The sequence below is a fragment of the Coregonus clupeaformis genome, unplaced genomic scaffold, assembly GCF_020615455.1.
Source record: "Coregonus clupeaformis isolate EN_2021a unplaced genomic scaffold, ASM2061545v1 scaf0425, whole genome shotgun sequence".
In the NCBI taxonomy this organism is placed as follows: domain Eukaryota; kingdom Metazoa; phylum Chordata; class Actinopteri; order Salmoniformes; family Salmonidae; genus Coregonus; species Coregonus clupeaformis.
Genome location: NW_025533880.1, coordinates 310,022 through 321,558, shown reverse-complemented (window position 1 = coordinate 321,558; position 11,537 = coordinate 310,022). Strand labels below are relative to the sequence as shown.

Below are 11,537 nucleotides of genomic sequence, written 5' to 3'. Positions count from 1 at the left end.
AGAGGAAAGGGACTGGGCTATCCAATCAGAGGAAAAGGACTGGGCTATCCAATCAGAGGAAAGGGACTGGGCTATCCAATCAGAGGAAGATTAGGGTTGGGGAGTGAGGAGGAGGGCTGGAGAAGAGGAGAACAAGGGAGTAGAAGGAGAACAGGGGAAGAGGAGGAGAAGAGGAGAACAAGGGAGTAGAAGGAGAACAGAGGAGGAGCAGGGGAAGAGGAGAACAAGGGAGTAGAAGGAGAACAAGGGAGTAGAAGGAGAACAGGGGAAGAGGAGGGGGCTTGGGGGGGAAGAGGAGGGGAGGTGAGGGGGGACAGGCAGGTGCTGTCAGCTGTTTGGGTCCTGGCTTTGGTTGGTGGTGTGAACAGAACTGAACAGGGCAACAGTTCAGTCATGTTTCAGGGCGCTGGCAGCTGTTTGGGTCCTGGCTTTGGTTGGTGGTGTGAACAGAACCGAACAGGGCAACAGTTCAGTCATGTTTCAGGTGGTCCTTGATGTCCTCCTCATCTGTGTATTCTGACGGCTCATCCCCTGGCTTTAACAGCCGACCAACATAATCATATTTTTCTGTAATGAGAGATCACAGGGGTCAAATCAAACTGCACTCTAAATCGAGCACCAACATATATCCTACCAGGGCCTAAAACAAAGTAATGTGGTACATTGCTCAATTTAATGTAATACTCTGTGACCTGAAACCTTTAAGCAAAATATCATAGATGAGACAAAAACGTTCAGCTGGCCCTTTAAGGTTACCTTGGTAACGGGGCCACTCCTGTCATCATGTGTGCCTGTGAGAATCTCACTAGTAGAGCCGATGATGTCTCTTTGCTAGCAGTGGAAGCAAACTCAAACATTGAAAAGCAACCTAGCTTGTGAACAAAACAATGTATAAATAGCCAAAAAACATGAGGACAAAGTCTCACTTTCGTAGACATTGGAGTAAATTAGACTATTTTATGCCTGTGCACATTGCTTCTCAAATAAATCTTTCAGCAGCACTACATCCAGTGCACACAGCCGCCAGCCAGGCAGTGTTGCTGCGTGAGGTGGGACAGGCTATAATGTTAGGATTCAGATTTCTTTGTCCATTACCAGCATGAAACAAAACGCCAGAAATACTTTGAAAACAGCTACTGCAGCATTTATTTTGCTATAAATCACAACTCCATGTGCCATACTTGAATTTTTGACTATTTTTATGAAATGCTCGCACTGTAGAGGCCTGAGTGTGACTACCTGCCAACGTGGCTGGTGAATTAGACATTCTTAGCCGCCAACGCCAAAATCGACCCACATTTGGCGGGTGTTTTAGGCCCTGTATCCTCCATATCCATATCTTACCCATGAACTGCATCTCCCACTCTCTGACGGACTCCATCTGAACAGCGTTGAGGTCTGACAGGTCATCGTACTCCTCCCTCAGGGCATCTTTCTCCAGACAAAAGGTGGCCAGACCCCTCGATGCATCCCGGCCCGCAAATATACCATATGGACCTTCTGTATAGGGAAAGACAGTACATTAAACAGAATATATTTAACTGTATGGTCCAGTTCTATATGGTCCGTCTATAGCAGGGATCATCAACTAGATCCAGCCGTGGCTGGTCGGGGGGACAGAACATAATTACAAATAATTTGTAGACTGCAAATTGACCGCAAGAAGCGCAAACAGATATTTGATTATATTTTAATATCAAACCTAGCTTACATTTGCATACGATCACATAGGAATACTTGGGAACAGATTTCCACAATTAAAATCACTGAGCTGATTTCCTGGTGTTTTACTGTCTTACTATAAGGCCTCAGGGCCTTTCCCTTTTCCACATTTTGTTACGTTCCAGCCTTATTCCTTCCAGCCTTATTCTAAAATTGATTAAATTGTGGGGGTTATCCTCAATCTACACACAATACCCCATAATAATACCCCATAATGACAAAGCAAAAACAGTTGTATTTTTATTTTTTTATGTTTGTTCCGAAGCCACTCCTGCGTTGTCTTGGCTGTGTGCTTAGGGTCGTTGTCCTGTTGGAAGGTGAACCTTCACCCCAGTCTGAGGTCCTGAGCGCTCTGGAGTAGGTTTTCTTCAAGGATCTCTGTACATTGCTCCGTTCATGTTTGCCTCAATCCTGACTAGCCACTGAAAAACATCCCCACAGCATGATACTGCCACCACCATGCTTCACCGTAGGGATGGTGCCAGGTTTCCTCCAGACGTGATGCTTGGCATTCAGGCCAAAGAGTTCTATCTTAGTTTCATCAGACCAGAGAATATTGTTTCTCATTGTCAGAGTCCTTTAGGTGCCTTTTGGCAAACTCCAAGCAGGCTTCCATCTGGCCACTCTACCATAAAGGCCCGATTGGTGGAGTGCTGCAGAGATGGTTGTCCTTCTGGAAGGTTCTCCCATCTCCACAGAGGAACTCTGGAGCTCTGTCAGCGTGACCATTGGGTTCTTGGTCACCTCCCTGACCAAGGCCCTTCTCCCCCGATTGCTCAGTTTGGCCGGGCGGCCAGCTCTAGGAAGAGTCTTGGTGGTTCCAAACTTCTTCCATTTAAGAATGATGGAGGCCACTGTGTTCTTAGGGACCTTCAATGCTGCAGAAATGTTTTGGTACCCTTCCCCAGATCTGTGCCTCGACACAATCCTGTCTTGGAGCTCTACGGAGAATTCCTTCGACCTCATGGCTTGGTTTTTGCTCTGACATGCACTGTCAACTGTGAGACCTTATATAGACAGGTGTGTGCCTTTCCAAATCATGTCCAATCAATTGAATTTACCACAGGTGGACCCCAATCAAGTTGTAGAAACATCTCCAGGATGATCAATGGAAACAGGATGCACCTGAGCTCAATTTGAGTCACATAGCAAAGGGTCTGAATACTTATGTAAATAAGGTATGTTTTATTTTTAATACATTTGCAATTTTTCAAAATAAATCTTTTTGCTTTGTCATTATGGGGTATTGTGTGTAGATTGATGAGGATTTTTTTTAAACATTTGGTCCATTTTAGAATAATGCTGTAACGTAACAAAATGTGGAAAAGGCCAGAGGTCTGAATACTTTCCGAATGCACTGTAAGTATTGAAATATCGGCCTAAGGAAGTTACGGTATTAAGACTAAACAGGACGCGCTCTAAGGCCTACAGCTCCATGGTGGTTATACAAGGCTGCTATACTAACCCTACTAATGATAACGACATGACTTATTATTATAATGATCATAATAGTAATAACAATAAGAGATCAAGAAAAAATGACTATTGATTATAGACCTAATTAAGTTGGGGTTTCCTCTCGCCTCACTTTTCTTAGACAATTAAGGCAAGGGCTGTTTCCTCATCTCCTTCCTCCGCTGTTGCCTCCCCCGCTTTGTTCTCAACACCAATATGCTGGTTAACTTTGCTATTATGCACATAGCAACATGGTCTAGGAAAAGGCGGCAATTCAAAAGCACACTGATGTGTTTCAGAACCGCGGACAGCGACCACTATCCAACGTGGGAGAAAGCGCATTTGCTATAAGATAATATAATTTGTATTAGTGTTGCACCATTGTTCTTACATAATATAACCATATACAATTTCAGTAACACTTGTCTTAGACTGATGGACTGTGCCATCCCCACGGCCTCCACAATGGATCAGTCCACTCAGACAGGCTCCAATCAGACAGGTGTCCCAACGGCCTCCACAATGGATCAGTCCACTCAGACAGGCTCCAATCAGACAGGTGTCCCAACGGCCTCCACAATGGATCAGTCCACTCAGACAGGTGTCCCAACGGCCTCCACAATGGATCAGTCCACTCAGACAGGCTCCAATCAGACAGGTGTCCCAACGGCCTCCACAATGGATCAGTCCACTCAGACAGGCTCCAATCAGACAGGTGTCCCCACGGCCTCCACAATGGATCAGTCCACTCAGACAGGCTCCAATCAGACAGGTGTCCCAACGGCCTCCACAATGGATCAGTCCACTCAGACAGGCTCCAATCAGACAGGTGTCCCAACGGCCTCCACAATGGATCAGTCCACTCAGACAGGCTCCAATCAGACAGGTGTCCCAACGGCCTCCACAATGGATCAGTCCACTCAGACAGGCTCCAATCAGACAGGTGTCCCAACGGCCTCCACAATGGATCAGTCCACTCAGACAGGCTCCAATCAGACAGGTGTCCCAACGGCCTCCACAATGGATCAGTCCACTCAGACAGGCTCCAATCAGACAGGTGTCCCAACGGCCTCCACAATGGATCAGTCCACTCAGCCAGGCTCCAATCAGACAGGTGTCTCGTCCACCGTGATTATTTATTTTTTTGCTACTCCTCGACTAAAGAAATCTCGGTCGACCAACAGCCCATCGACCAGCAGCCCATCGACCAGCAGCCCATCGACCAGCAGCCCATCGACCAGCAGCCCCCATCGACCAGCAGCCCCCATCGACCAGCAGCCCATCGACCAGCAGCCCATCGACCAGCAGCCCCCATCGACCAGCAGCCCCATCGACCAGCAGCCCATCGACCAGCAGCCCATCGACCAGCAGCCCATCGACCAGCAGCCCATCGACCAGCAGCCCATCGACCAGCAGCCCCCATCGACCAGCAGCCCCCATCGACCAGCAGCCCCCATCGACCAGCAGCCCATCGACCAGCAGCCCATCGACCAGCAGCCCCCATCGACCAGCAGCCCATCGACCAGCAGCCCATCGACCAGCAGCCCATCGACCAGCAGCCCATCGACCAACAGCCCATCGACCAGCAGCCCATCGACCAGCAGCCCATCGACCAGCAGCCCATCGACCAGCAGCCCATCGACCAGCAGCCCCATCGACCAGCAGCCCATCGACCAGCAGCCCATCGACCAGCAGCCCATCGACCAACAGCCCATCGACCAGCAGCCCATCGACCAGCAGCCCATCGACCAGCAGCCCATCGACCAGCAGCCCATCGACCAGCAGCCCCCATCGACCAGCAGCCCATCGACCAGCAGCCCATCGACCAGCAGCCCATCGACCAACAGCCCATCGACCAGCAGCCCATCGACCAGCAGCCCCCATCGACCAGCAGCCCCCATCGACCAGCAGCCCATCGACCAGCAGCCCATCGACCAGCAGCCCCCATCGACCAGCAGCCCCCATCGACCAGCAGCCCATCGACCAGCAGCCCATCGACCAGCAGCCCATCGACCAGCAGCCCATCGACCAGCAGCCCATCGACCAGCAGCCCATCGACCAGCAGCCCATCGACCAGCAGCCCATCGACCAGCAGCCCATCGACCAGCAGCCCATCGACCAGCAGCCCATCGACCAACAGCCCATCGACCAGCAGCCCATTGACCAGTCGACTAAATGGGGTCAGCCCTAGTTAGCATAGCATTAATCCTCAGAATACGGCTGGTTGGTCAACCTATAACGTTAGTTTCTAGCTAACTTGATATGATCTCAAAACAGTTTGCTAATGACAGATATCAGTAGGATAATTTAGCCAGCTGGCAAAGTTGTTTGCCAGTTAGCTAGCTAGCAAATTGAGCTATGCCTGGCTTTAAAACATGATTTAGTGCTAGCTAACACTAGTGGTGCACAACTCCCGGATTTTTGGAGTCGACTGTGATTGTAGTCGACTCTTGCTCGACTCCCAAAACACGCTGAAACAAATACGTGCACACCTCATTATTACAGAGTCCTACTAGGAAGACTACATTTGCGTTCTAGAGGATTGACATGAGCATGATGCTGCCCATTTGTCTATAAAAGGTATATTTTGTTTTAATATAGAAGGTGATGTGTAGGAACTAGAATATTTCAGTGATATTTCTGCTGTGTGCAGCCTTGATTGTGGTCCTCTGTAGCTCAGCTGGTAGAGCACGGCGCTTGTAACGCCAAGGTAGTGGGTTCGATCCCCGGGACCACCCATACACAAAAAAAAATGTATGCACGCATGACTGTAAGTCGCTTTGGATAAAAGCGTCTGCTAAATGGCATATTTTTTTTTGACTGATCCCATGGGATGATGCCCACCCAACTACCTCATCCCCATATTGTTATTTATTTTGCTCATTTGCACCCCAATATCTCTATTTGCACATCATCTCTTGCACATCTATCATTCCAGTGTTAATACTAAAAAGATTTTAAAAAAATAATAATAATTGCGGCGCCCTCTACATTGATAAGCCTATTATTTTCCATGTTATAGCCCTATTGGACAGGTATTACAAGAGACGTTGGTTTTGTAATTATTATACAAGCATGTGCATTATTCCAGAGGACGATTCACACAGGATTCGTTTTTCCAAACTGCCCCCTGTAATTCTTATTTTTTTCGAATTAAATTGACCCTTATGACGGAAGCCTGGAGGTTTTTATTGTAGACGTAAAGATATGTCAACGTCATGTCTACACAATAATAGGCTACACTGGTAACTCGTACTTGGCTGCCACAAATGTACTGTATAGGTCTCCCCATAATATTGAAATTGATGAAGTATGATCATAATCATTATTTTAGCGATCCATCCATGGTAGACGTCCTTCCTAATAACAATGCCCCTCATTCTGCTGATTTGAGCAGCTGAACCGTATTTGCACTTGTTTATGGATGAGAAAGTGAACTTTAGCGGGGATGCTGCTTTGTGATCTATCACCTAGGACAGGGCTCTCCAACCCTGTTCGTGGAGAGCTACCATCCTGTAGGTTTTCACTCCAACACTAATCTAGCGCATCTAGTTCAATAATTACCTGGTTGAAAAACTGAATCAGGTTAGTTACAACTGGGGTGGGAGCGAAAACCTACAGGAAGGTAGCTTTCCAGAAACAGGGTTGGAGAGCCCTGACCTAGGACACCAACAGCCAGGGTTTCATTAAATAAGCTATAGGCAATACTTTTTATTGCACATTTAGGCCTAATTAAACTGATGCATTTGGCGACGTTCAACTTCAATTCACTGGCACTATGAAGAATAACTTAGCCATACTCATTGATTGCCTAATATATACTTTAATATGCTTTTGGTGAGTTTACGAGGCATTGCTAGATGACCTAGCCTGTGCGCACAGTTCTGACTATATCTCTCTGCATGCTCCTGTGTGTGTTTGGTCTTCGGACTGTTGCGTGTAGAATAGCTCAGCCTACTCATTGATAGCCCCTACTTTAGTGAACTTCCGCGAGTCATTGCAAGCCAAGAAATTGCGAAATACAGCATTGTGATAGCCTACATCTTCTGATTACCGATTAACGGTTCTGACTGTCTGCCTGGTGGCCGACATGCCTACCTATGGCCCCTTCCATCTCTCTCTCGCTAGCTCGCTCTTTCTTTGCTGTGAAAGATGCGAGAGTTTGTGTTCTCGAAGTAGACTACGGAAACAGTTTCCTTTCTTGCAAAAATACTGAATCTTAGGAGTGGAATCGAAGCTTAGCACCCAGAAATGGGAGTCAATGGGCAAGGAGTCGACTCCCCACCACTCCCTAACACAGGGGCTCAGTTTGACACACTTTTGGGAATAACTAGCTAGATAGCTAACGTTAGCTTACTCTTGGTCCCCGCTTCAGCAAACGCTAATCAGTCTGTTTAGCTAACGAGCTAGCTAGCTAATCTGCATTTGTACGTTAACATTTGCTCAACTTGTTGTTACATAGGTAGCTCTAAATTAACTTGAGCTAGCTAGTTACATTAACGTTAATCACCACACCAGCTAGCTAACGTTAGGTAGCTATATAGATAGCGAACTATAACTTCACGTTAGCGAACTCTTTTTTTTTTTAAACAACCTCGGATGCAGCTTTTTGTGGACATTTCCGTAATACTTTAACTGAGTGATGTAGCTAACAGGCGTCAGTGTAGTGTTGCTTTTGTAGCTAGTTTAACTAACGTTAGCCAGCTAACGTTAAGTTATATGCAGATTAGCTAGCTAACGTTAAGTTATATGCAGATTAGCTAGCTAACGTTAACGTTACTTAGTACAGTAAACATGCACACGTGTCTAACTACAACCTAGAAGAAACGAACTACTTACGCAAACAAACTAGCTAACAAGCCAATTAAATGCTAACATTGCAAAGTGCCAGACTAACTAGTTAGCTAAGTTAGTGATTTCATTTAGCACGTTAGCCAACTAAAATAACTGCTTGGGTAGCTAGCTGCTACCTTGCTTTAATGGAGTTAGTTAGCTAGCTACCAACTAGTCGAAGCTAACTACTGCGCCCAAATAACCGATGCAATCCAGTGTGTTATTTTCAATGAAGGGGTTCTTACCTCGGCCATAAAACGTTTTGCCGGTGGTAACATCGAATACTTTCATATTAACTGCCATCATGATCCGGGAGTTTTGAAGTCCATCGTATTCCCTCAGTTGCTCCAAAGTGAAATCACGTCTTCGCATCTTTGGAAGAGACGAGGCCTCGCTTCCCTTGGCCGCGTCATCGACAATTCGTTTACCCCATCGCCGATAAATAACATAGCAGATCGCAACCACTAAAACTAAAATACTTAAATTTAACAACATCCCGCCAAGACTGAACGGGTCCGACTCATCTGAAGTCCCCAGCCCGCCACTACTGTCAACTACTCCACTCCAACTGTCTCCATCGTCCGCCATACTGTCGATAGCGCCTACCCAAAAACACTCGCCCACTTCTTCTTCTTCGATGAGGTTTAACAGCGGTTGGCATCCAATATGTTGCATTGCCGCCACCTACTACACTGGAGTACAACTCCCTTATATCTTGCTTGAAAAATACAATTAACACTGTAATATTCATATGTGTCACCATACTGAATTGTAATTGGATGCATCATACTGTGCAATGATTGGTTAAGACCACCCAGGTGGTGAGGTCATTCTAAGATGATCATGGCCAGAGACACATGGACATGCACGTTATAGCTAGTTAATAAAGAGGTACGTTTATAAATATCCTGTCGTCCTGCATTTTATTATTTTGTACAAAGCGTACAAAACAAGACATGGTGTCAGAGTAAAAGGACTAAAAGATGGATTTTGCTGGAGTTCCTTCACCTCGAATGGATTGGGGGTCTACAAATCTACCCGATGCACTCCTGAGTGGCGCAGTGGTCTAAGGCACTGCATCGCAGTGCAAACTGTGCCACTAGAGAGCCTGGTTCGAATCCAGGCTCTGTCGCAGCCGGCCGCGACCGGGAGACTCATGGGCGGCGCACAATTGGCCCAGCGTCGTCCAGGGTAGGGGAGGGAATGGCCGGCAGGGATGTAGCTCAGTTGATAGAGCATGGCGTTTGCAACGCCAGGGTTGTGGGTTCGATTCCCACGGGGGGCCAGTATAAAAAAAATATGTATTCACTAACTGTAAGTCGCTCTGGATAAGAGCGTCTGCTAAATGACTAAAATGTAAATGTAAAATGTAAAATGCATGGCGTAAGTTCAAACAGCATGTGGAGCTGATGTTCACGGGTCCTCTGAAGGAAAGAGGAGAAGAGGAAAAGTGCAGCTACCTGCTCCTCTGGATCGGTGAAAAAGGGAGAGACATTTACAACACATGGACACTTACCGAGGCTGAATCAAAGGTACTGAAAACATACTACGATCGTTTTGAAGCATATGTTTTGCCAAAGACCAATACAATTTTCGCTAGGTACAAATTCCATGAGAAAGTACAAGGCGCTAGTGAATCGTTTGAACAGTTTGTCACTGAGCTGCGTCTGCTTGTGAAAGACTGTGATTATGCAAACAAGGATGAGATGGTCAGGGACCGTATTGTATTTGGAATACAATCACCGCGAGTGAGAGAGAAACTTTTGAATGTTGGATCAGAGTTAACGCTGGACAAAGCTATCGACATAGCCAGATCTCACGAGCTAGCACAGGTTCAGATGAAAACCATTTCAGGCGGCAGCATGAGCGCATCACGTGAACAAGCAGTGCACGCAGTCAGGCAGACATCAAAGCACACCTCCAGTGCCCAGAGAGCATGTTTCAGAACGGAGACAGACAGAACTCCAAAACAGAGCGACACAGACTCCAAACGCCCCCAAAACATGTGGATATTGTGGATACAAAGTGCATGGCGAACAGGGGAATTGCCCAGCTAAAGGCAAACAGTGTACTAAATGTGGAAAATGGAATCACTTTGCAAAAGTGTGCAGAGTTTACCGTGGAAAAACAGTACATACAGTGAGTGAAGATGAAATGTCAATCAAAGAGTCAAATGCTGATGAACTGTTTATTGATTCAGTGACACAGAAAAGTCAGATATCAGAGACAGAGCAAGCCTTTGCTGACATTGAGATAGGAAGACAAGGCACAGAGCTAAAATTCAAACTAGACACTGGTGCACAAGTAAACATTATTCCTCTGAGTAAGTACAGAAGCTTGACATCTGAGTGTGAGCTACAGCCCACCACGCGCAGACTGACTGGTTATGGTGGTGAACAGCTCCCAGTAAAAGGCACATGCACTCTCAAATGCAAATACAAGGAAAGGGACATGATGTTGGACTTTTACGTTGTTGACACTCGAGCACCTGCAGTGCTAGGTCTTAAAGCATGTTTAGACATGGACCTTATCAAGCTAGTTTTATCAGTGACAGCACCAGTAGAGATAGAGAATGTCATGGAGGAGTTTGCTGATGTTTTTACAGGAATAGGACTATTCCCAGGAGAATGTACCATTCACCTTAACCCAGACGCAACCCCTGTGATCTACCCACCGAGAAAGATTCCACTTGCTCTCCGCGCCCGTCTGAAGAAAGAGTTGGAGAGCATGGAGCAATCTGACATCGTCACCAAGGTTACAGAACCGACGGATTGGGTCAACGCGTTAGTGGTGGTGGAGAAACCACGGACAGGCAAGCTCAGAGTATGTCTCGACCCAAGAGACTTGAACAAGGCTATCAAACGCCCCCATTACCCCTTACCGACGCTAGATGGCATCACACACAAGCTAGCGGGCGCACGCTACTTCAGTGTCATGGACGCCAGATCAGGCTACTGGGCTATCAAGCTCACAGAAGAGTCATCTAAGCTCACAACGTTCAACACACCGTTTGGACGCTACAGGTTCCGTCGCCTGCCTTTTGGGATTATCTCAGCCCAAGACGAGTTTCAGCGAAAGATCGACGAGGTGTACGAAGGCCTCGACGGAGTCGTGGCAATTGTGGACGACATCCTTGTCTATGGTCGAACCAAAGAGGAACACGACAGAAACCTCAGCGCGATGCTGCAAAGGTCCCGCGAGAGAGGAGTCCGGCTCAACCCCGAGAAGAGCACAGTCGGGCGCTACAGAGGTCAGCTACTTCGGGCATCTTCTCACAGCGAATGGAATCAAGCCAGATCCGCAGAAGATCTCAGCCATAAAGGAAATGGAGCCACCAAAGAACCGCGCAGAGCTGGAAACAGTGCTTGGCATGGTCAACTACTTAGCCAAGTTCGCACCCAGCCTCTCCAATGCTAATGCACCCCTGCGTCAGCTGCTAAAGCAGTCCAGTGAGTTCCTCTGGGACAACCAACACGACATCGCTTTCCAGAAAGTGAAAGACTTGATCACGAGAGAACCAGGACCAA

The 11,537-nt window shown here is 47.1% G+C and overlaps 1 protein-coding gene across 2 annotated transcripts; it reads right to left on the bottom strand.

Moving 5' to 3' along the window:
• Window positions 1-242: 242 nt before the first annotated feature.
• On the bottom strand, window positions 243-8,639 carry LOC121556693 (membrane-associated progesterone receptor component 2). Of its 2 annotated transcripts, none has more exons than XM_041870579.2 (3): window positions 8,256-8,637; window positions 1,345-1,500; window positions 243-567 (listed from the first exon to the last, which is right to left on the bottom strand). In XM_041870579.2, exons 1-3 carry the CDS (start codon window positions 8,596-8,598, stop codon window positions 470-472), a joined length of 597 nt encoding a protein of 198 aa, XP_041726513.1. In that variant the 5' UTR covers window positions 8,599-8,637; the 3' UTR covers window positions 243-469. The 2 variants fall into 2 exon arrangements, with proteins under 2 accessions (XP_041726513.1, XP_041726514.1); XM_041870580.2 differs by lacking the exon at window positions 243-567 and adding an exon at window positions 757-831 and having other exon boundaries at window positions 8,256-8,639.
• Window positions 8,640-11,537: the final 2,898 nt, after the last annotated feature.